Source organism: Serinus canaria, chromosome 1, assembly GCF_022539315.1.
Source record: "Serinus canaria isolate serCan28SL12 chromosome 1, serCan2020, whole genome shotgun sequence".
NCBI classification, from domain to species: Eukaryota; Metazoa; Chordata; class Aves; order Passeriformes; family Fringillidae; genus Serinus; species Serinus canaria.
Genome location: NC_066313.1, coordinates 26,210,269 through 26,234,894, shown reverse-complemented (window position 1 = coordinate 26,234,894; position 24,626 = coordinate 26,210,269). Strand labels below are relative to the sequence as shown.

General features: G+C 40.4%; 1 protein-coding gene across 1 annotated transcript in view; it reads left to right on the top strand.

Moving 5' to 3' along the window:
• MAN1A2 (mannosidase alpha class 1A member 2) overlaps window positions 1-20,212 on the top strand; it is a 133,939-nt gene extending 113,727 nt beyond the window's left edge. Inside the window, exons 11-13 of the mRNA XM_009102611.4 lie at window positions 5,818-5,990; window positions 13,173-13,288; window positions 15,718-20,212. Coding sequence (XP_009100859.1) covers window positions 5,818-5,990; window positions 13,173-13,288; window positions 15,718-15,850 — 422 coding nt within the window. The 3' untranslated portion in view covers window positions 15,851-20,212. The remainder of the gene's footprint in view (window positions 1-5,817; window positions 5,991-13,172; window positions 13,289-15,717) is intronic.
• The last annotated feature ends 4,414 nt before the right edge of the window (window positions 20,213-24,626 follow it).

Below are 24,626 nucleotides of genomic sequence, written 5' to 3'. Positions count from 1 at the left end.
CTATCAGAGAAGTGAGTTTCTGAAATCCCTTCCCAGTAGAAATAATGGTAACTATAACTTAAGCAATTTTAAGATGAGAATTCATGTATTTATCCACAGGGTTACATCGTATCATTGTATAGTTGCCTGTCTTTCTAAATAATTCAGTCACAGAAGTGATAATTTTATTTGGGTAGCAACAGTTTTAAAAAGAGGAAAATTAAAAAATATGAGTATGCTAAAGAAAAAAAGGTAGGACATAGCAGCTATTGTTGCATTCTGAAAAATTGCATTTAAATGTTTAATTTGACATTTAAAAATAAGCAACGTTAAATTCACAGTTGTTTGAGCAGACCTAATTTTATTCCTTCAGATGTTTATTCTGTACCCTAAATAAGTCAAAAGATGGGGGAGATAAAAGTTTTGATTACATATTTAATGACTGTATAAGAACACATGAGCAAGAAAGACTGAAAGCTGTACAGACAGCTATAAATTTTCAATGCCCTTGTTTTCTTTTGTTCAGTCGTGCAGTCCCAGGAATCTGGATTGTTTGTGTTTGGATGTTTTGGTTTTAATTTTCTGGCCTGATTTTTAGGAAGGAAATTAAGAACTTATACATGCAAAATGTCAACTTCTTTGTTATGTTTTAACAGCAGGATTTGAGCATAATTGTACACTTTAATGGCAGAACTGGCTGATGGCAGTAAAAGCATCTTTAAGAGGGCAGACAGTCATCCAGGTTCAGCTAATAGGTTTATGGTTCAGCAGGCAAAGGGCATTGCCTGGTTTCTTTCTCCTATGGACATGGGAGAACTTGCCCCATTGGGCATGCCCAGAGGAGGGAGAAGGATGCAGAGACTGCAGACAGGGGTTAGGCAGCTCTTTAGATAAACCAGCAGAGCTGCCCTTGCCTGTGTCATTCCACAGCTTCTTGTAATAAACTCCAGTATGTATCTGATGATGCAATACTTCAGTATTAAAATACTACTTTATGAAGCAACCTAAATTTCCATAGCTGAGCTTAAGTCTCAGCAAAATTGAAACAGAATTTCACAGAATAAAAGCATTTCTGGAAAATGAGGACAACTATCATCAACCTGTTGCACATATTGCAGGTTTGAAAGCCTGTTAGAAAAAACAACCTGGTATTTCAGAAAGCTGGTTATTTTAGTGCTGACTAGTACAGAGAGCTGGAAAGTCCTTGAAACTATTCCTGATGTATTTTCTTGGGAATTATGTCCCAGTGGCAGCTGGCATCACTGCCACGTAATCAAGAATTTTATGCAGGGATGTAGTTTCACTGACAATCTGAGTCACCTATCAATGTTCTCCAGGAATACCTGAGAGAAGACATTAGACTTCAGACTATGATGCTGGAGAAGTGAGTAGGTATGTTGTGAGAAGCTTGGGCCCTTGCCATGGCTCTGTGAAAATCCTTGTAGATTCTGCTTGAGCTGAGGATCAGTCTGTAGCGCTCCTCAAAGGATGTCTTTCTAATTCAGCGGCTGGAGGAAGCTGGTGGTTTTTTGACAGGTGAAGGCAGGGGATGTAGTCGTGGTTCTGGTCTACCTCTGAGCAAGGGATTTGTATTTCCAGGATCTGTTGGGCATTGCAGCATGAGAGCCCCCGCCCCCCCCCAGGCTCTTCCCCTCTTCAGGAAATTGTTAATGCATGTGACACCCCTTAGAAAGGATTTGAAAAGGCTTATTGATGGTCAATGAGAAAACTTAACTGTAACCAGAATAGTCTTATGATGTGTAGTCTGTACATGCCTCTGCTTCCTACCAACTCTACTATTTTTTGTACCATGAACTATCAATAGGTTAATGCTGCAGCCATCCTAAATCTCCCGTCCTGTGACAGGAGATTGCAGGATTTTCCTGTAGTCTTGTGTGCTCTCAGTTTGGAGAGAAGATTGAGAAAAACAAAGATAGGAGGCTTGTTCTGATCTGTGTGCCCATTTACTAGCAGAAGAAATCACATTGCTGTCAGTGGGCACTGGTAAGGCTACAAAAATACAGCTTTATGTGCTCATGGCACAAGGTTTCTTGGTGTTTAAGCTTATGTCAGTACTGCACGTCTTGAGGTGTTCCAGTTTCTGGGGGTTAGTTCTTTGTTTTTCATGCTTAATGTGAACCATCGAGAAACACGGCACAGGCATAAAATAATTGACAATCTGAAATCTGGAGTTGGCAACAAAAAACAAATCCAATGAAATCAAAGGAATGGAAAGATCACTAACAAATCAAACTGAATAATCAGCTTTCATAGGTATTGTAGAGGTTTGATAAATAAGCAAATTTATCTGTATAGATGGCATTGTGTGCTGATCTATAGCACGCAGTATTTTTAGTACACTCTACCATCCCTTATGCATAAGAATTTTCCTAGCCATTAGCTGATAGTGCGTAAAGTATTGACTGACTACAGAGAGCTTATTTTAGGATGAAATCTTTTGCACTTCTTTAAAGTTTCTTGACAAGAGCTGTCCTCAGAATCGCGGTACAGCTTTAGCTGTTTTTTATGTGTGACAATTCGAGTGCAGGATAAGCCAGATGACTAAGATTTCAGCTGAGACATATGCAAGGGTATGAGTAAATGCTGTCTCTGCCCCAAGACTTTCAGTAAGCAGCTAAACAGGCAAGGCTGAGGAAATGAGAATAATAACATGTTTTTGTGAGATGTATGAGATAGCAATGTGTTGATGGAATAGTTCAGAGTCTCAAAGAGAAGTGTCTTGGATGTTCTGTTCCTCCAATTTGGTATGAATTAGAGCCTAGTATATATTATTATAATTATGAATACTTTCTTACTTTCAGGAAATTTATTGCTAGATTGATCGTAGTCTTAAAGAAACATATGAAACAGACAACAGTATTTTCAAAAATACTTATGGAATTAGAAATATATTTATCTAAAAGTATAAAGATTTGCCCTTTTTTTTGGTAGTGCTAAATACAGCTCTCACTGAAGTCAATTTTATGTCAGTTAAATTTTTTTTAAATGGTGGTTGTTCAGCTCTGCACTGGTATGAAATTGTTTCTCATCTGTTCTCCCTGCCTAGACTATAGTCTATCAGCGCTATTAATATGAAAATTTTGGATTATTCTGTGACCACTATAGCATTGTAAAATGGCCTTAGATGGTTCTTGGCTTAGAAGAATGGCCCCTGAAAGGTACTGTGCCCGTAATAGCTTCTTTTCTTTAGTCAGCTATCAATTTTACATCCTTGGTTTCAGATAATAATTGGGTGAAATCATCCCAATATGCAGAGGTCACCCATCCTTGGGTAGTTTAATTTCTTGTAGTGCTCCATAGCATTAGGAGTAAGTGTGAGTAAATAATTAAGGGTTAATTCACAAGCAAGCTACAAAGCAAGAGAAAACATCACAGTTTCTGTAGGTGGTGGATCACCAGAAGTGCCTGAAATGCAGCTTCTTTGGTGGATAAGAGTAACATGGCTGTGATGTTTCCCTGATTCCAAAAGGCTTTTTAACAAGTGTTTTACTAAGGGCCATTAGGGATGTTAAACGATTACAATCTAAGCAGCAAGTACCTGCATGGAGGAAGATAATGGGCGTAATATAGAAAAGAGGATAGAGGTAAATAGTCCACTCTTGCAATGGATAGATGCTGGTTAACCAGCAGTACTCTGATATATTTGATATATATATGTGTATAGCTGTGTAAAATGTATACTCTATTTATATACATTCTAAGTGTATTGTATATTTACATTTCATATTTTAGTATGTATTGTCTATAAAGCACACACATATATAAATGATCAGAAAAGGGCAGGAACAGTAAGCTAAGTGTGCTAATAATAACAAAAAAAACACTACACAAGGACCTTATGAGGTTGAGTAACTGCATAATAAATTGCTAAATTAAATCCAGTGTAGTTAATTGTAAAGTGAGGCGCCTCTGAAAAAATTATTTCTAACCTTACATATTAAATGATGAGTGCTAACTGACCATTGCAATTCAGGAAATTGCTTTTGAGATTGTGAAAATGTCAACTCAATAGCAGTCAGGAAAAACAAAATGAGAAAGAGAAAAATAGAAAATGTCATTATGTCACTGTATTAATCTCATCTGCACTTTTTTCCCCTGTATTTGCTGGTCCTCTCTTCTTTAACAAAGGATATAGTAGAACTGGAAGAGTTGCAGAGAAGGGCAAGAAGATTTACTAGAGGCATGGAATAGTTTCCATTCGAGGCCCAACTGAATTGAATAGTATTAGTCAGGGTGAAAAAGGGACCTTCTAGGTAGGATTCATCAGATTTGCAAAATTACATAGGGATTGGAGAGTGGTTCTGCATCAAATAGGTATTAGAGATGTGGAGCTCCTTAGCAGAGGTTGTTTTGGATGCTCAAGGCTTGCACAGATTTAGGGAAGCACCAGAGGAGTACTTGGGAAATAAGTTTATTTAGAATTACTGACCACCTATAAAAGTCTGTCTAGGTTGGGAGAAGTTTTGAGCTCCAAAACAGTAGAGGCCGGTAGAAAAGATGGGAAAAGGTATCTCATATACTTGACAGGTGCTTCCACTTCCCCATCAATGTCTTATTTTGGCTGTTGTTGGAGATGTGATACTGTAGCAGACAGAATTCCATCTGGTCCAGTATAACCATTCTTATACTCAGAATTTTGGATAGGTAGAACTCTGTATCTAATCGCCATCAATTTATAGTGAGAATTATTTAATTTTTTTAAGTGAAACCAATAAAATGGCCCATTTTGAAAGAAGTGCAATAAACATTTCTTGATGGAGTTTCCCTTACCATTCATGTGGCTGAAGCAGTGTGATGCTTTTTCTTTTGGCATATAGAGCCATAGTCCCTTAAAACAAAAAGTTTAAGGAACTTCTGGAGATTTTCTGCTGCAGCATGCACTGAGAGTCGCTCATATTTTTCATTATAGCTTTCTAAGATTCCCCTTTCAGACCCATGAAACCTTGGTTAATTTGAACCACTAGCCCACAGGAATTACATGATTAATTGCTTTGATAATTTTTAAAGCTTGAGTGCAGCTTCAGCATTCAGCACCTTAAAAATTCTCTGCCAAAACAAATGGTGAGGTGCAGTAATAAGAGTGCATTAGTAATGTTAAATTTAAAGACCAATGTGCAGCTGTCTAATCAAAATATGTCTAACTTCTTATTATAGACAGTTATTTTACAGGTGTGTTGTTCTTATATGAGTAGTCTTCCAGGTGCTGGCACAGGGCCTTTACAGGTTCCTTTAAGGGCTTAAACAGTGAATCTCTTATTTCAGAGATTTATTTTCAAGTGCACTTAAGACTTCCTTGCCCAGTTGTAAACCCTTTACTTGAAGATCACAGCCCATCAGTTACAATGGCCTGACAGCACATCCTTAAACCAACAGTTTGGATAAAGATACAAGTTATTTGGTATGATACTACTTGTTTAGTTCCAAGATCTTTTCCTCCTGTGCTGGGTGGGATCAAAGGACATCAAAACCTTTGTTGACCCTTTTTTCTTGTAAGGAACTGATGTCGGTCACTTCAATTTTATCCTATAATTGAATGTGTTAGTGTGTTTATATTCTTAGTGTTCCATTAGTTTTCAAGAGGATTACTGTAGTCCTGTCAAAATAGGTAGTTTTCTCAAAGGAATTAGATAAATTATTCATAAGAAAAATTATAGGCCTCAAAAGTAGGAAATATTTCTGAGACTGCTTAAAGGTTCTGGGGTTTTTTTTCCACAAGCTTGGGACAAAGCAATCTCCTACCCATCCTTCCTGCAAAGATTGGTATGGAGCAAATCTTTTCTTACCTTTACTTTTTTTTGGTTGTTTGTTTCTCTGCAGCACTAAAGCTGGGCCCAGAAGCATTCAAATTTGATGGTGGCGCGGAGGCGGTGGCAGTACGGCAGAATGAGAAGTATTACATCCTAAGGCCAGAGGTGATTGAGACCTACTGGTATATGTGGAGATTCACCCACGATCCCAAGTACAGGCAGTGGGGCTGGGAGGCAGCACAGGTAACTGTATTAATCATCTGTCAGTAATTGAATTTTGTGTATTTCCCCTTGGAAGCCACTTCAGTCTCACGGTAATGAAACACTTGGAGTGGTAATTGATTTTCACAGTTTCCTGTAAACCAGGGTACATATGAGGGTGCACACACAGTTATTGCTAGTTTGCATTTGCTGAGTCAGATGCTCAGGTGAGGGGTGCATTCAGCATTACACAGTCCATGAGTTTAGGTGTGGAAACAGAAGCCCCTAGTCATGACTCCTACTGTTGTCAGTAATGCACAGTCCCCAAGAGTTTCTCTACTTCCCTGCTATTGCTCCAGCAGTCTTTGGAAACAGCTCAAAGCCAGTTTCAGAGCAGAGAGTAAACATTAAAGATAACAAGACAGTAATGAAATATTTTGACTACATCCAGAAGAGATGAGAGAAAAGCAAAGGAAGAGACAAACCAGGAGACTGGGTAAGTTTATTCTGTGGCTGAAAACCAGTTTTGCTCCAAAAGCAAGAGAAGGTGGGAAGAGATCTGTTAAGATGCCTGTATGCAGAATATTTAGCCAAGCTCATTACTATCCATCCCTCAGCACAGCTGCAACACCTAGAAGAGGTCAGGTATTTTACGGTTGTGTCTTAGTGTGGCTTTGCCTTTTAGTCTGTTTTGTTCCAACCAGAATTATGTTATTCTGGAGACAGGTTCCACATTTGTAGCATTTTTATTCCAGAATGCATTGCTGCTGTCTCCAAAACATCAAACTTTGAGTCTCATCATCCCTGCTGCCTAAACTATGCATATTTCTAACATGACAAAGTTAATAATCTACTCCTTGCCTGTGTAGATACTGCAAATTCTTGCTGATCTAAGAAGCTCCTTTCAGAAGCTCTGGCTGGATGATCCAAGTTGAGGAGGGGTCCTTTGTAACAGGATAAAAAAATTACAGATGTAAAGGTTTTCAAGCCAGGATCAGTCTCTTAAGCACGCTGCAAAACATGTGTTTTAATTGCATTTTGCTCAGTTTTCTCCATTTGCTTTCATTATCTTGGTTCCCATTAATGCTTTCAAAACAAACCCTCCCTTCCTCCTCCTCTGCCTCCAATTTTCTCCGTGTGTGGGGTAGAATTTTACTTTTTCCTTCTGTCAATCTCCATTAAAGTTGTAAATCAAGCTGCCCCTGTGCTTAATTGCCTCTATCCTTACAGACTGCCTTCTTCTGCTTGTTGTTTCCTTGATACAAGATTTCTTTATCTAACATAGCCATAAAATATTTTTGACTTCTTCATAAATAGTTTTGCAAACCCCTCCTTCCCACAATTAGGAATTTTCCTACCCCACCATCGTACTGACACAGAAGCTTGAAGTTTTTTGTTCCCCAGGATTTTCTGTTCATTGCATATAGATAATAAGTTCTTGTGTTTATTCCTCATACCTACTCACTACTTTTTCTTCTTCCCTGTCACACACAGCTCTGGCTGTATTTGTTCCATCACTTATAAATAGAGAAGAAGCTGGTGTGACACGCAGAGCAGTTGGCTTACTGCTGTTGTACAACACTGTCTGAATTTGTCTTCCTTTTGCCTTCCAAGATCTGAAGCATACTTGGATTTATTATCTATATTTTTGGACAAAACTTCTGCACTTTAGTGCAAATCCTATGCTTTGTCCAAGGCCTGTTTTGTTGCATCTCTCCAAATCCAGTGTCTCTGGGGGAAAAAACAGGAAGTTCAATCTTACATTCCCTCAGTGATCATAAATCCCTGTTACAGGGTCTCTATCTCTTTCCTGAGAAAAAAAGGCTAATTCTCCCTAATACTGTACTTAGCACAAGAGACAGCATTCATCTCAATTGTATTGGGCCAGTCAAATTGGATGATGGTGTGCTGGGGAGCTGGCTGAAGTATTACAGAAATATGCATGGAGGATACTCAGGGTAAATACAGAAAATTACTAAAATCCTTTTCAGGCTAATTATTTGAAAGCAGTAAGAGCCACCATTTCACAATAGGCATGTAAAGCCAATTACTAATCTGAGCTGTGTGAATGAAGGGTTCAATTAAGAGTTGTGGACTTGTGTATCTCACTAAGTAGGACTGCACCACAGAGGCTGCTGAGTTCATCAGAGCTTCTATTAACAGTGAAAATAAATAGCCAAGACCTGAAGCTGGGGCTAACTTCAGGCAAATTGAGGATTGATAGTTAGGTGGAGTGGAAAGACTATAGCTCTCTGTCCTCATGAGACCTCAGCTGTACCCAGATCTGGGGTCCTCAGCACAAGAACAACATGGATCTTTTAGAGCAGGTTCCACAAAGGGACACAAATATAATCCAAGGGTTGGAGCACCTCTCCTACAAAGACAGGCTGAGAGAGACCTGGGATTGTTCAGCCTGGGGAAGGGAAGGCTCCAGGGGGACCTCATTGCAGCCTTCTAGTACCTAAAGAGGGCTTATTAAAAGAAGTGAGATGGTGTTTTTATGTGGGCAGATAGTGCAAAAGGCAATGGTTTTAAACTGAAAGAGGACAGATTTATATTAGATGTTAGAAAGAAATTCTTTATTGAGAGCGTGGTGAGGCACTGGAACAGGTTGCCCAGAGAAGCTGTGGATGTAAGTGTTCAAGATCAGGTTGGATGGAGCCCTGAGCATCCTGTTCTAGTGAGTGGCATCCCTACCCATGGCAGTGAGGTTGGAACTAGATGATCTTTGTGGTCCTTTCCAACCCAACCCATTCTGTGATTCTTCTTAGAGAAGAAGAGTAGACAGAAAAGAGCCAGACATAAGTTGGAGGTAAAAGAAATATGGTTTCACAGTTTCGTGGGTTAGAAGCTGTGAGTATGACAGCTGGTGAAGAAACTGGCACGGTTTTTATGGGCATGTTGTTGGCACAGTCAAGAAAAGTCGCATATGCCACAAAAAACACCCTCAGAGAAACTGAGGGAGCTGGGGTCCAATCTACAAGCACATCAGATTTTATTTCCAAAGAACTTAGGTTCATGTTGACCTCCCTGTATGTTACAGGCACTGAAATTTCACTTTGTGTCACTTTTGAGTTGAGACACATGTATTTGGCAGGAGTATACTGTTGAATATTCTCCTGTTCTATTCTGTATTTGAATAAAGGAAAGTATTAAATCCACTACTTCTTGTAGTTTGTTCCATTATTTATTTATTCTTGGTGTTAAAAAACCCCATGTTTTATTACCCATTTGAATTTGCCTAGTTTCAGCTCTCAATCACTGGCTTTTCCTATGACTTCCTATGCCATTTTAAAATGTCCTTTCCCCCATGTTTTCTTTCCAGAGAATTTTCATAGATTATAATAAGCAACGTCCTAACAGGAACTCAGACTGAACTTTCTTACATGGCCATGGAAGTCTTTGAATTGTCTCTGCATTCCAAAGGTTGTCTCAACCTTGCAGGCTAGCCTGGGTCTGCAGCTACGCAGTCTTGATGGCTAGATTTAGGTTTATGTGCCTGGTTTTATGAAACTCATTTTGTTTGGCACCCAGTTACCAGCAGATTACCCTGGCTGCTGTTATTTGCGTATGTCATTTTAGCCAGCAGCGGTGTTGCAGTGCTTGATAAAACTTCAGACTGCTCCTTGTGGATCTCTGTGAGAAGCAGCTCTATTTTCTGATGATTTTGCATTGCCAGTTCTTTCTTAGAGCACTGTCAGTCAATTTTAAATTGAATTATATTTATATGGTATAGTGCTGCCTTGTCTTCTCATAACATCTTAAATACCATGTCAATTGCCTTAGAAGCTTTTAAGTTTATTACAGCTTTGCAGTTACCTTTATTTGTCAAATTTGTAGCTCTCAAAGAATGAAATCAAGCTTGTGACCAAGATAGTTTTCTATAAAACCATGCTGATTGGTGTCAGTTATCCTCTAATTCTTATATATATTTATATATATATATAAATATATATATACTCATGTGTCTCTGTTAGTGACTGGAACTAACATCAGGTATGCCATCCTAAAATTATTCAGTCTGCCAGTGCCTCACAATGGTAGCAATATTACCTTAATACCCTTCCAATCATCTTGGAGCTTCCCTGTATTCTATGATGCAATAAATTAAGCGTTGTTTTATCAGGGAGACTGGTCTTCAGCTCTGGAGTGAAAGTGTATCTGGGTGGCAAATCAGATGCCACTACACCAAGTGCTCTGAGGTCTGTGTGAAGACAGAACACTGAGACTTTCAAGTGGCATTTAAGCACCTTGTCTGTGGCACCAAGTTTTTTAGCCAGTGTCACGAAGTTCTGTACAGCTCGGAATCAAGGACAAATGATTTGTTCATGTTTTAAAATTTTCTATTTGGATGAATAGCTGTAAAGCAATCTTTCAGAGGCTTTTTTCCTGTACAGTTAATTACTACTTGTATTATGTAGAACTCTGATCAGCTAGGGTAAATCCTTTGCCTATTCTGAGCACAAGTCTGCCTTCCCAAGGAGAAATTTCTGAAGATACAAAGTTTCTTTGTAACCGTAAGGAAAAAAAAAAGTTGATATAGATCATGCATTTTCTCTCTCTAGGCTTATTGGCCTGCTGGCTTCACTACTTTTGCACTTAGTTACCCAAATATGAGACCTCTACAGCACAGAGGAGGATCTCAGTGCTATCATTAGCAACAATTTCCAAAATAAGCAAGTTTTGTCTCTTACACTGGCTTGGGGATTTAATTGTTCTGGAGGAAGGAGATGATGCCTTAACAGTGGTACCATGTATTCCTTGTTTTCATTTTGCCACAGTCACTAGCAGGTTTCTCCTGTCCAAGCTATGGCAGACAGCATCAGGGCTGCTGACTGGTTGACCAGAGTCCTGATTAGGCTGTATGCTGGAAATTCTGGTAGGAGTTGTAAACACTGGGGCTTCCTCCTCCATCTTGCCATACTTCAGAGCAGACACAAGGTCATGTTCTGCTTTATTATAAAAGGGGATAGTGCCAAGAGCAGGCAATTCATTTTCTGCCTGTAAAGCAAAAGTGCTTTGGCTCTTTTTTTATTCATATAACACGTACCTGGTGGCTGTAGGAGTTCTGGGGAGGAATATGCAAATGGTTCTGTAAACAGCATATGCATTATTTCTTCAGAAGCTAAGCAATTAATTTTTTTTTCCTTTTAGTTGGTTTGGTTGGTTGGTGTGGTTTCATTTTGTGTGGAGAGAGTGGTGTTGGGGTTGTTTGCGTTGTTGATGTTGTTGTTTGGCTGCCATGTGGTAGCTAGCATCACTGTTGTTGTGCAAGAGCGTGCAGACAAAGACATTGTCATGCATTTGGTGCTGTTGGGTTAGATGTGTCACATAAACTTTTCACTGTAGAGAAAACCTGGTCCACCCAGCTCTCAGCATGGGAGTAGTCTCAGTGTAGCCCTATCCTGCACCAGTAACCAAATCTGAAAGTAATTCATCCAGACACTTTCTCCTTTTAGACTCAAGTCCCAGCAAAAACCGGAGTGTTTCCATCCAAACTTGGAGAAAGCTGTGCTTGAGATAAGGAATTACAGCAATTAGATTTTGCCAAGAAAGATTTTACCTTTCTTGGCAGAAGTTCAGACTCTACAGCCACAGCCATTCCAATAACATCTTTTTGCCAGTCTCTCCACTTGCTTTTCTAAAACCTTGCTTTTTGGAAACTTGAAAGAACTTTGTACAGTCTGGATTATTCTTTGGTCTGTGAACAGTCTCAGATTTTCACAGGGTAAGAGTATGTTCTAGGAGGAGGTGAGCTGTAGTACCTGCTGTGCTGTGACTTACTGCCCTGGGTATCCTGCTCAACTTTTTGCTTTTCCTCCTGATTTCAGTGACAGCATCTGCTGACATTCTTTGTCCATTTGTCCAGTGGAAAATTCCTCTCTGTCTCCCAGTCTTTCTAGTATGCAAAGGCAATACTGAGGTCCTTGAAGAGTTAGTTTTGATTTAATCTATGTTCTCTGCATAAAAAGGGCATCATTCAAAGCTTATTTGCTCCCCTGCCTTGACTCCCCTCAGCTTCTGCTGAGTATAACTAGCAAAAATCAGAATTAACAGAAATGTGGGCCTAAAGCACCGTGTGGAGAGGAGCTTCACACAAGGCTGTGGGGCTGAATCATAGATTGCTGAGCTACAGGTGGCTGTGTTCAGTCGTTGGTAATGACAGACATCCCGAGACAAACATTTTCCTTCATGCCTGCTTCTTTTCTGTCCCTGCATGAATCTATTAAAAGAGTTGGTATCTGCTGAGGAAGCACAGTCAAAGCAGCAGGGAAGCACAAATAACCTGTGAATCATTTCAGAGTTGTTTCTTCAGAGCCAGTTTTAATGGCTGATATCCTTGTGTGCTGTAAGGTTGTGCATGCGAGTGGAATAATGGAAGTGTAGGCGAGAGGTGCTCTGAGCTACTAACGCTTTCTTTCCAGTCTCCTCCTCTTCCATTGTGCTTTTCACAGTACTGTGTTGGAACTGGGGAGGGGCAGAATCCATTGGCCCCTTCCTTCATGGAATGTTCATGGATTTTAACTCTGTGCTTTAAAGGTAAAGATCTCTGCTGAAGTCCAGCATGCAAGCTGGCTTGAGTTTCAGCTGTGTAAACAGGAAACAGAGAATAGCATAGGTAGGAGAAGGAGATGAGGGGAGAAAGCAGCAGCTAGAAGAGTTTACAGGATGGAATCAGCAGTCCATAAAGATGAGTACAGTATTCTATTTCTACTTACAGTAAGTCTCCATGACTAGCTACCAGTCAAAGAATTCTTATAACTCTTCAGACTCTTCCAGGGTTTGTTACCTTCCTGTGCACATCACAGCACATATTCCATTGATTTGACTGATGGATGTTCTACCCAATGTCATTGATGAGGAACTGCATGAGCTCAGAAAACAGTCTACAGAGTCCTTGTCATGTCATCAATATCAGCCAACAGTAAATACCCAGGAAAGAAAGTGTTCTTCCCCAGAATACTTTCTTAGCATGTAGCAGTTTGCCAAATGTGGTGTCATTAATAACACTAAAAGGATTCTACTTCTGTATGTGTCGAGTCTATTTTTCTTTATTTTAGCATAAACTGTTAATGTCCATAGCATCATTCAACAGAGAGATTCGCAGCAGAAAAATGCAGCACAAAAAACCCACCTGCTTTGTTGATCAAGCTTGATGCTTTAAAATTTCCAAATTTTATTCTACAGTTAAATTCTCTGTGTCTTTTCCCTTCCTTTTTGCAGGCAATTGAGAAGTATTGCCGAGTTAGTGGTGGCTTTTCTGGTGTCAAGGATGTGTATTCCTCATCTCCTACATATGATGATGTACAGCAGAGCTTTTTCCTTGCTGAAACTTTGAAGTAAGTCCTTTTCACTTCTGCATCTTTCCGTAAAAACTCACATCTAAATTCTAGAGGATGTTCCACAGGTAGCTAAAGGAGACAAAGACTGATTTTGAGTATTAGGAGCACCAAATGGAACAGAAAGCAGGTCCTGAAAATGGCAGGTTTTGTGTCTAATTCAGGGATCACAGCATGTTTCACTGGGGAAAAAGGGACTCCAAGTTCATTGTGCCTAAGGGGACAATGTGGCTGTTCTATCCTTCTGGTGGCTCCTCACCAAATTCCTCCAGGTAATCACAATACTTTGTTGCCTCGTGTTACCATTATAAAAAGGAAGTCAGCCACTGCTACATCCTCTATTGTCTTCTTTAATTTTATTTCACTTACTCCTTCAAGTTCATTTTCTGGAGACTAGAAGCAGTGATCCCAAAGAGAGAGGCAGCAGTTTCAAACAGGTCAGGTCAGAGAAACAGTACCTCTCCAGGAGCTGATGGTATATGATTGATCTGCCTATAAAGCCAAATAAGAGAATGAAATCTGCTCCTAAGGGACTTGTGTGGTGGCAAGGCTGACTTTTGATGTATCACCAGAATCCTGTCTGCATCTTAAATAATCACAAGATCTGAAAATTCACCGATGCATCATTCAGTAACTGGTTATACTACAGTGCAAGCATTGCAGATAGTGGCAGTTCTAGGAAAGAACTCAGTAATTTTTACTGACTTTTGGTCTGAGCATTTCCTGCTTGTGAAACAAAATTAAGGTTTATTGAAGAGCTGGATGTTAGATGTTTTTGACATTGATGCAATAGCCCAAACCAGAAACCGGTTTCACAATGAGATAGCCTGAATGAAAATAAAGATGGAAAGGTTTGGTGTGATGTCATGAGAAAAACAAAGGTGTTCCTCAGAAGAGGGGCATAAAATATGCCTTAAGCAATACCTGCTGTAGTTTTTTCTGCTATTGATGATTACTTCTGCATATTCGTTCCTCTCAAATTCACATTTGGTATTTGTCCCAAATATGCTTTCTTGCCGCTTGGATACTTCAATTCATCAGAGAAACACAGCAAATTTGAGAGTTTTGAGCAGTACCTGGCATGAAGGTACCTGTTGAGTGGGAAGGACCAAGATGGAGAAATAGGTTGCTTAAGTTATTCAAAGGAAAAGTGTGAATCAAATGAGGAAGGTGAGTTTGAGTAAGATGAAATATTGCTGCTGTGGTGAGAAAGAGCTTGGAGAGCTGCAGCAGGAGAGAGCGAGGCAGAAGTATTGAGGAAAGGAAAGGCCTGATGCTTTAAAGACAAATGAAGAGTGTGGAGAAGGAGACGAGATATGTGTGACAAAACTGAATCATCTCTGCAAGAAATTTTTATCTGTAAACAATGAATAGATGAGGAAGGAAAGAAAAATTAGGGCTCTGCTGCCTGGATTGTGGATAGAGCTGGCAAGTAAAGGCAGCAGAAGAATTGGTCAGGCTGAAAGGAGCAGACACTCCCAGTGTCTGATGGAGAGAGACCGAAGGAGCAGCAGAACAAGTGTGTGCGTTCTGGATGTGGCAGAGTCCACTAAGGGGAATGACACCCTTTCCTTGTCAAGTGCAGCAAAGCTGTCTTTTTCTGGATGGCAGGAAAGCGAGGAGGAGATGAGAGATCCTGTACACCCATGCTGTTGTGCTTGCACTCACACAGCCAGGTGTTCTGTAAGAAGGGAAATGTGGTTTGAGTTTTAGCTGTTGTATTAGGAAACTCTGACAGATTCCTACTACCAGTATGTCCTACAGAGTTACAGCACAGCCACATTCAAAAGTGTGCATTAAGAAAAAAGGAGCAACAAAATACTTTTTCTCTGCGTATGTCCAGTAATCCTTATTTTGTTACATGCTTCATGTCATCTGCCTTGTGTTATAATGTGAAAACCCTCTGCACAATCTATTGTCCCTTTTCCTCTCACCAGAAGCTGAATCAGCTTCCAGAACGGTGATGATAAATCAGATACCTGCCGTGGTTGAATAGCTTCTCTTGTGCTGCCACAAAATCTTTGGTTTGGATTAAGGAGGGTTAGTCATTTCCATGTGGGTTTGCTTCATTAAGAAAAGCTTTTTGACAACTTTTCTGCTCTCTTATCCCCCAAATACTTGTGGTTGGTGTCTTGATGTTTGTTTTACACTGCAGGTCTTTGAAGGGAGACTCGAAACACAAAAGTTTCTTGGAAAGATTAAAAGGTTGTCTTTATAACAACTTTTCATTGAAGGGCTTGATCATAATAAAAATGACTTCAGATCATCACAGTAGGGAAGGCTCTGTGTGTGCTGTACAAAGATTGAAAGCAAGTAATTTGTTTATAGCTGTAGTTGCTGAACTGTGAGGCCTGAATATGGTCTGTTGCTCCTGCCTGCCTGTGCTCTGCTTTAATACCCATGTTTTTCATCTCTGTCTTGTTGTCCAGGTATTTGTATCTGCTTTTCTCCAATGATGATCTTCTACCATTAGACAACTGGGTTTTTAACACAGAAGCTCATCCTCTGCCTGTTTTACATTTAGCCAACACCACACTGTCAGGAAATCCTGCATATCGATAAAAACAGCTCTATGAAGAGGAAGAGAGACTGTTTTCAGCTCTGTTTTGTTTACATGGACCACTTGAGACTTTAGCAGGAGGGGAGACAGACAGACACTTGGTAAACCTAGACCCCCGAGTCAAGCAAGTATTGGCATGGGAAACGAAGCTCTTCAACTATGAATAAGTTAAAAGTTCTGTTTTATACATGACCAAAACACGTGAGTGTGATTTTTGCAGGACAGAGACTTCACACGCTTTGAACCCTGGCAAGACATGGAATCTACAGATAACATTAATGCAGCAACACTAATAAGAAAGAAAAGGCTTTCCCATCCAGGGAGAGGAACTTGCTGCTTGCTGTTGCAAGGAACAACACACAGTCACCTCTTCAGATTGGGTGGGTTCCAAATACCTAGGTTTTCTTTTCCTTTCTTTTTTTCTTTTCAAAATTTTTTATGATGGCATGAACAAAGCAACACCACTGCACCAGCAGCATCAGGATTTGAATTTCTTTCTGTACCTGTCTGAATTTTCTAAGGAGCATCTGTCCAGATTGGCAGCCATTCTCAGAGCCTCTTACCTGTCAGACCTAAAGTACAAAAAGTATTACCTCCTCATTTTCCCTTTTCAAAATAATGCTTATGTCCAAAAAGAAAAAAACAATTAGTAAGCATTTGGTTTGTAGTTCACTGTCAGCAGAGTGGGCTTAGTTCATTTGGCAAGCTCAGGCAGAGTCTGGAGCATATCACAGGAGTAGGAAGGAGCCTAAGTTTCCCTTCCTCACAAGTTATGTCACATGAAAAAAACCATTCTCCTCTCTTAGTCCTGGTTCTTTTAGCTAAATAAACAGAGATGACAACATGAGCATAACTGTTTCATGATTTATATAGGAGGATACAGTATAGGGAACTAAAAGGAGCTCCCCTTGAGCTAAGCAGTGAGAGCTGGTTGCTCTGTGTTTTTGTACACAATCTGTTACATTTCATTCTTTGGATTCTATTCACAGAATCTTCTCTGCAGGTATATGGGTGTCTGACAGAAGCCTAAAACTGCCTTTGATTTACTTTACAAAACTTGCTTTTCTTCTGGGTGCTCCAGTACAAATCTGGCGTGATCTTTGGAAGCAGCCTAACATCTCTCATATGTGACTGGAAAAAGAAACTGAAGAGTCTCTTTTTCATTAATTTATAATGCTGCTGAATGCATAGGGTATTTTCAAGTGCTTCAGGGCTGGGCTGGATAGTATCCTTAAATGGAGTCTTTTTCAATTTTCATTTATTTGCTAGAAAAAGTTTTATTTTTCCAGATTTTTTATCTTTTCAGTTTTGTCTTCCTCAATCTCTTTTACTGTTGTTCAGAACCCTTACAGCTCAAACTATTCTTTTTATTCCCCTATATAGCTCTCAAATCTTTTTGCCATGGTGACTGGCCCCTTTGCTGACAAACAGCCTTTAGGTGCAGGTTTCCCTCCTAATTAGTGCACAGGTTGAGTCTTTAAAAAATCTTGATGATGTTTTTGTACTGAAGCAAGTGGGAGAACTCTTCAGTGAGCTACAGCAGTACAGCAACAGATTTAAAGGGAGTGAGTGCTATTTTCCTTTCTCAAAAATGTTTTTAAATAAAGTTTTTCATAAAAAGATTTTGCTCCTTATGATATTATAATGCATCTGACTGTAGAGTTTCCCCCCAAAATTACTCTTCATTTGTCTGTGTCACTAACTTAGACATAGAAATCATCATATGATCTACGTAAAAATGCTGTCAGATGCTTTTTTCCGGACAGTTTCTTTAGTTCAAGAGGAAGAAAACATGGGGCTTGGGAAAAGTTTCAGTCTCAATGTTTGTACCTTAATACCAGTTACTTTGTTACTGTAATTTGCAGCAGTATCCTAAAAATAATTTGAGAACTTATAAAGTAATTGGTATAGTAAATAATACTGATTTCAGTAATTGTTTATTTAAAATTAAGAATAGCTTAATGAATGGATTCTTCTTACTGGCCCCACATTAATTTATTTTTCTAATTATTATTCAGTGACTTACTGAAGAACTAGTAGTTTTTCATTTTCCCAAGTTCAGATATGCTGTGTTTTCAAATTGTTTTTCTGATCCTATGAGAGCTGTTATTAGTTTAAAACTGCACTCTATTGCCTTGTTCTCCTACATGTCTCTGGGTATATAGAAGAAAAAGGAAAAGCAGGTCCTTCTGTTTAGAAAGAAAGAAAGAAAGAAAGAAAGAATTAAAAATAACAAAAACACTTTCTGCCCCATAGACCCATCCCTGTACTCCTCCTGATAAATGCAGGTGTAGAATGGCTGCCAGTCTGTTCAGAGAGATGTCAAGGAGTCCCAGAAACAGCAAACTTGCTTCTCCTCCTCCATCCCCCTCTTGTGAATTAAAGAGGAGCCCTTCAAATTTAACTTCTCCATGAATCCCAGTGGGTTAACTTACTGCCACAGGAATGCCTGAATTGAAGACTAAGCCATTTCATGTTATGGGATGGTGTTCTTCTCAAAGCAGATGTACAGTACTGCTATTTCTTCTTTGTGTGGATAAGCAGCAGGTACCCAATAAAGGACACTTGTTCCTTGTTTTCCAGTTACCCCAATAAGAGTCAGTTTCTTCTCCATCACTCTTTAAAATACCAACTGGCCTTTTCCTCCAGAAGCTAATGATGTGCAGAGTCTATCAAAACCAATGCATTTTAAGGACTAATTGCTGTGTCTTTCATAAATTTCATTCTGAGATTACCTAGATCAAGCAGACTTTGGAGGTTATGGGTTCTGGCTGAGGTACATGCTTTATTACCAAGCACCACAGATACTGAAACTTCTAACTGAAGTGATGTGCCCTCCTCCTGAGTCCTTCACAGAAAAGTAGGTTCTGATCTGCAAAATGGCATTATGTGCAACCCAAAGTTCAGACTGTTTTCCCTCTGGGTACATAAGGTACAGTAGAATGTTGCCATTTCATTCTGTTGCTGCTGTCTTACTTTCTTGAAGATAAGAGTGTAAATTTAAGCACAAAAATGACTTTTTAGTCCTAGCTGTTTCTGAGTCTTGCACTGTACTCTCTAACAAAACAATCCTCATTTTCTCTAGGTAGCTGTCCCATTTTACAACTTCTACAATACCCTCCCCCCTTACAGAATGAAATAAAAAACAGAAAATCATGTGCATTTCTGGCACACTGGATTTGGGCAAGAGCCTGGAAATCCCAAAATTGTCTATTTCCTGTTTGCATGCAGTCAAAACGAGGATGTATGGTTCTTTTCCTAATCTAAGCCTCAAACTTGCCTGTTGGTCAGGATCTGCCAGCAGTAATTTTTTGTCTAGCAATTAGAGCTTTACTTTTCAAAGAGGCCAGATTTCTGCAGCTTCCATTAACAACCCTGGAGCTGTGCATGTCCTGCAGTCAAGAAGTCAACTTCTTAGCATTGTCCTCTAAATAAAAAAAGCACCTTGGATGATATTTTGAGTGTTAATTTTGCTGCACAATATAGTCCTTCAAACTGAATGTTCAAGGAAAGTATAGGAAATAGCAAGTGCCCTGGAGTAGAAGGAAGAGCTAGTAGTTCCATTTGCCAGTCACACCTTTGCTGTTCCTTCAGCTCTTTGCTCCAGATTTGTGGATCACTCTGTTCCAGCTCCCAAACACTGACATATTCCCCCACAGTACTTTACAAGATTTGAATATTGCCTGGGTTCTGAAAGGTGACAATAATTACACACTCCTTTAGGGTTAGAGGTGCACCCCCTAAGCAAAGCCCTGTTGGTATTTACACTGCTAAGCCCAGCCCATGTTTATAAGGGGACAAATAAGAAACAGGCTTCTTGATACCAGAGAAAAATGAAAGCAAGCTCTTGATCCATACTGTAGTTGGGAGATCAGTTCACCCTGAGTAAGGCATCCCTCTTTCACTCCTCAAATTTTGAGAAAACAGTCTTCTGACTCAAGAGTTTGAGTTGCCATACAAAGAGGAAGCCCAGGCTCTTTTGCAAGTTGTGTGCAAGCTGTAGCAGACATGATAAGCACGAGCTGCTTCAGCTGTCGGCGCCTTCTAACAAACTGCTCTGTAATTGCCCAGGAAAGTTGGGAACCACCAAAGTCAGAGGAGACAGCCTGACCTGTTACAGTGAATTGTTGCCTTTAATCCTAATTGCTTGGTGGAAGTTGGATTTGCATTCTGCCTTTATTCTTGCTTTGTCTAAAACTGACAGATTTATTTTTTTTTCCTCCAAAATAATAAAAGGGCAAAAGTCTATCTTCTGATGGTGAAACCTTCTGCCTCTGACCTGGAATCCTGCATATGTACTTTTTACAGATTAAAAATTAATATTGTATATAAAAAAGATTGAATAAAGAATGTCTTTAAGTGAAGAGAGTGTGGTTTTTGTCCTTTGCCTCCAAAAGCAGTATCCTCTAGCACTGAAGTGTGAAGCTGACCCTGTTCCAAAGGTGTGGTGGTGCTGCAACTTTTCTTTCCCCTGCAGCTCCACTAAGGACTTTGTCAACTTAAACATGTATCAGGACCCCCTGTTGCAAAATTAAACCCCTGTACTTTGTTCTGACAGGTCCCTGTAGTGCTCAGATGGCTCTCAAGATGCAGCATCATGCACAACACTTTGAGGCTCTTCCTGGGTGTCATTGGGAAAGCCACCAAACCTCACAAAAGTTTGAGATTTCTCTCCATTTCTCAATTCTGTGAAAGTGGCTAAAAGGTTCAAAGATCCTTTTAGATGAGGGTAAAGGGTCAGGCAGACAAGCAGTGGTACTAAATAATTAAGCCACCAGGTTAAACCCCCAGCTTTTCTTGAGACTTCAGTAGCCAGTGAGTTGGGCAATAAAGTCTGTCCATCCATTCCTCTGCTGTCTGGGAAATGGAAAAAGTTTCCAATTAAGTGTTTTTCACAGGGAAACTGGTATGTGGCTTCAGCTGAGCTTCTTTTCCCCCTGCACCTTGAAATTCTCTGGAACTGCTGCTACAGCTCTGTTTTTTCCAGTACAGCCTGTGAGTAACCAGATTTGCTTTCTAATTCACATTACCTGTAGATAATCCTTTCTGTCTGACGTCACCCGTGTTGCTCATACGTGGTACCTTGTTTTCAGAATGCAATGATCATTAGAGGAAATAAGAGGCCTCCAAAGTGCCATAACTGAGTGTAGCCCATGGCCCCTGGTGTGCTGCCTTGCCATCCACCTTGAGATCCAGTTTCTCATCCAGCCGTTGCTCCGTTGCTTCTTGCACTGGCGCATTTGTGCTGCGCCCAGCTCCCAACTGCAGCACCGCTTCTGAAGCAGCAGCTTTTGCATCCATTGATCTCCCTGTGGTGTCCTCAGCCCCTGAGCCACCTCACTGGGATTCACTTGCTCTAGCAAGGGGTGTCCTGTCCTTTGTGGTTGCACTGCATTGTCTGTGCCTCTTCAACAGTGAAGTGCTTCACGCCTCTGCTTCCACCTCCTCTGAAACAGACGTTCTTTTGCATGTTCTCTGCCCAAGGGATATATATAGGGAATATCCTCTTTTATCTCTCCACTGGCGCTCTGCCTGCATGTCACCCACCCCCCCCCTTCCCTTGCAGACTCTGTGGTTGTGTGTGCTCCTTCCTGCAGACCATGTGCCTTTCCTATGCATATTAATTAGCTGTATTTAAAAATCCTGAAATTAATCCTTTAATGGGTTATTTTTAGCCTTTGTCTTGTAGCTCTGGGAGCTGGCTTCTCTCAGTGCAAAGGCATAGGCTTTCTGTGGGCTTTGGAAAGGAAGCATTACTCTATCTGTGCTGGTTCACGTGTGGGATGTGTGAAGGTTGGTGATGGTGTGCTTGCTTGGTTTTTTTTTAATATGAAGAGCAAGAGTCTTTTTGACAATATTTCAGGCTGAGCCAACTCCCATGAGAAATGGTTTGAGAAAGAGCAGTCACTCATATAGCCAAACTTACTTGCAGGTAAAAATTCAGGGAAGAATTTGGGGAGGAAGGGAAAAGCACTGTGTTCATATGTACCAACAGTGTCACTGTTTGCTCTCTTAGGTGGTTTCCAAGTAGTCACAGGTGGCAGGTGTGATGTCTGTCTGTAATGGTAAGATGAATTTGTTTGTAGGAAAATCTAGAAAGAATTGTCAATACAGAGAATGAAAGATCAGATAATGCTGAGGCCTGGAACAGAAGAAGACAAAAGAAATTTAAAAAGTCAAAATGCAAAGTCGTTCCTCCTGGGATGAGGAGCAAAACCTTTCACTGTAGTCTGGGATGTTGTCAATCTGAAATGGGTAACAGAAAAAATGGAACATACAGTCAGCCATAATACACAGATCACCAGTGCAGGGTGAAAAAAATCAAGTGAAAATTAAAATGGTTGTGCTGAGTCAAAACTAAGGTCTGTCTGACCTCATATCTTGACTCAGCTCTAATCAAGAGCAAATTCCAACAGAAGGAAAGTGAATTTTGATACTTCACAAACATACCCTGAAGTGATCTGCAGCTTCCTGAGCCATAGGTGGTTATCTTGGTATTTAATAGGCCTTGACATCCATGGAGATGGGGCTGTTCTCTGGAATTAGTCCAGTCACTTACTGAATCAATAGTGGCTGTCAGGGAGCAGAGCGAGCTCTGCCAGGGAGCCTCATGGTGCTGGCAAGGCATCCATGCACTGAGAGGCTGTTTGATGACATAGAAACATGTCAGTGCTGTGCAGAGATGGGTGAACACCTCTGAGATGTGGTCTGTGGTTCTGGTCACCTGTATTCAGGAGGGCTTGTCTCAGAGGAGACAGGAGTACTGAGGCTTACCAGGGAATGGAGAGAGACCTGGCAGCAGGAGAGGTGAGAGGAATTCAGCCTGGCAAAGTGGAAGGTTGACAGAGGGGATATCTGCTGTCCACAACACATCAAGTGGTTGGTCAGCCTGGGAGAGAGAAAAGCTGTTTTTCCTGGAGGACAAACCTTGCACAAAAGCCCCACACAAACTGATACCTGCAAAGCCTGAATCATTTCTGACAATGAGGTCCTAGAAGTAAAAACATGTTTATCTGCTGAATAAAAGGATGATGTGTGCTTGCCAGCAGTTTCATGTACCTGAATCAAGGATGTAGGAGGTCCTTTGCTGTCCTGCATTCCAGAGCTCCTGTGGGATCTCTAAGTCTAGGGCTGAATTTACAAAGTCTCTTTCCTTTGCTCTGTTATCTGTTTCTAGGGCAGGGTGAGTGTAAAATGCCATGGAATCAGGAAGTAAAAAGCCCTTCATGGATGGGAGTTACTCATTCACATTTGCTATGCTGTTTGAGTAATGATGAATAGGAATTCACCAAAAGACTTCCAATTAAGTTTTCTAACACAGTTATCCAATGACCTTTCGCCACTGGATTTTCTGTGGAGAAATCAGAAACAGATTGCAGCATGTTGGAGCACAGTGTTAACAACATAGGGACACCAATCTCTTTTGATCTAAAGATTGTTACTGAACAAAACCCAAGTAACTAAGGATATTATATTAAAACAAAGGAGTGGTACAGTCTGCAAATAGAATCCTTTATGCAGTAATTCTTACACAGCAAAATAAGGGAGGATCACCAGTACCCTCAAGAGAGAATCTCTGAAGATACTCTCTGTTGCATGCATTTAAATTCTTTTTGCACCCAGTTCTAGATGGCTCATCTTGTCCTTTGTTTGGGTACACATCCCAAACTTGAGGCACTTTATGCCTCTGGGCTATTTCTGCACTAATTGATGTTCACATCACGGGATTTCCCTGACACCTCTCTGGCATTTTTGCAAGTGTTCTCTTAGCTCTGCACTGATACGTGGTCATGCATTTTGTACACTTTAGCCAGGCACATAATTTCAAAGAATCCACAGATTCTTGCTGTTAGTGTGCTCAAATCTTAAAACCAGTGTAACATTTATGTCAGACCAGTACTACAGTCTGCTAAACCTTATGCCAAACTCCCACACTGTACTTCTAGTATCACACCAAAGTTAGGTTTTCAGGTTCTCATTAGATATTTTGCAACTGAAGTGGAAATTTTCCACAGGAAAAAAATCCTCGAAATCTTTGAATGCACACCAGCCATCAACTTGTGGAATTAATTGCTTTGCTGTGAAGCAGGCTTTGATGAGTTCAGTGACAACAGTGAAAAATTCACTGCCACATCTAGGTGACATCGTTACGCTGACTTTTCATTAGCTTAAATAACACACAAATGCTCCTTTTTCAAGTGTGTCCTCTAAGAATACCTTTCAATATATTGCCTCAAATTTCCTCCAGATCCTGCTCATGCTATTTCTTAATAGAAGTCCATGGTTTAAGCACATCCAGGCTTCACAGAGCACAGTGTGTAGCCCTGGAGATGTTCCCCTGAACAGGTTATGTTCGGTGCCAGATGCTGGTTTGCTGCATCAGGAAGATGCTCTGCCCACATCCTTTTTTTACTCCTGCAGTAGAAACTTCTTGCCAGCTTGAGCTGTTGGAAAAGGGCAAGGATGTGGCTGGGTGTGCTCTGGTGCTGGTCTGCTCAGAGTCTGGAAGTCATAGTTTCTTTTCAATAATAGTATCAGACTGACTTCCAGAATGGTGACATTTGAACATTAAGGTTCATATGTCAAACCCTCACAGTGTCTCCCAAATGCTGAACCTTTGCCCACTCCTGTGGGTTTAACTTGCCAGGATGTGCAAAGTTCCTGGTTTGGGGAGTCAGTGAGGCTGAGCAGAGCCAGCCAGGCACAGGGGGCACAGCAGTCTGCCCTGAACAGATCAGAAAATCAATACAAAGGATTAAATCCATTTGTGATGTGGGA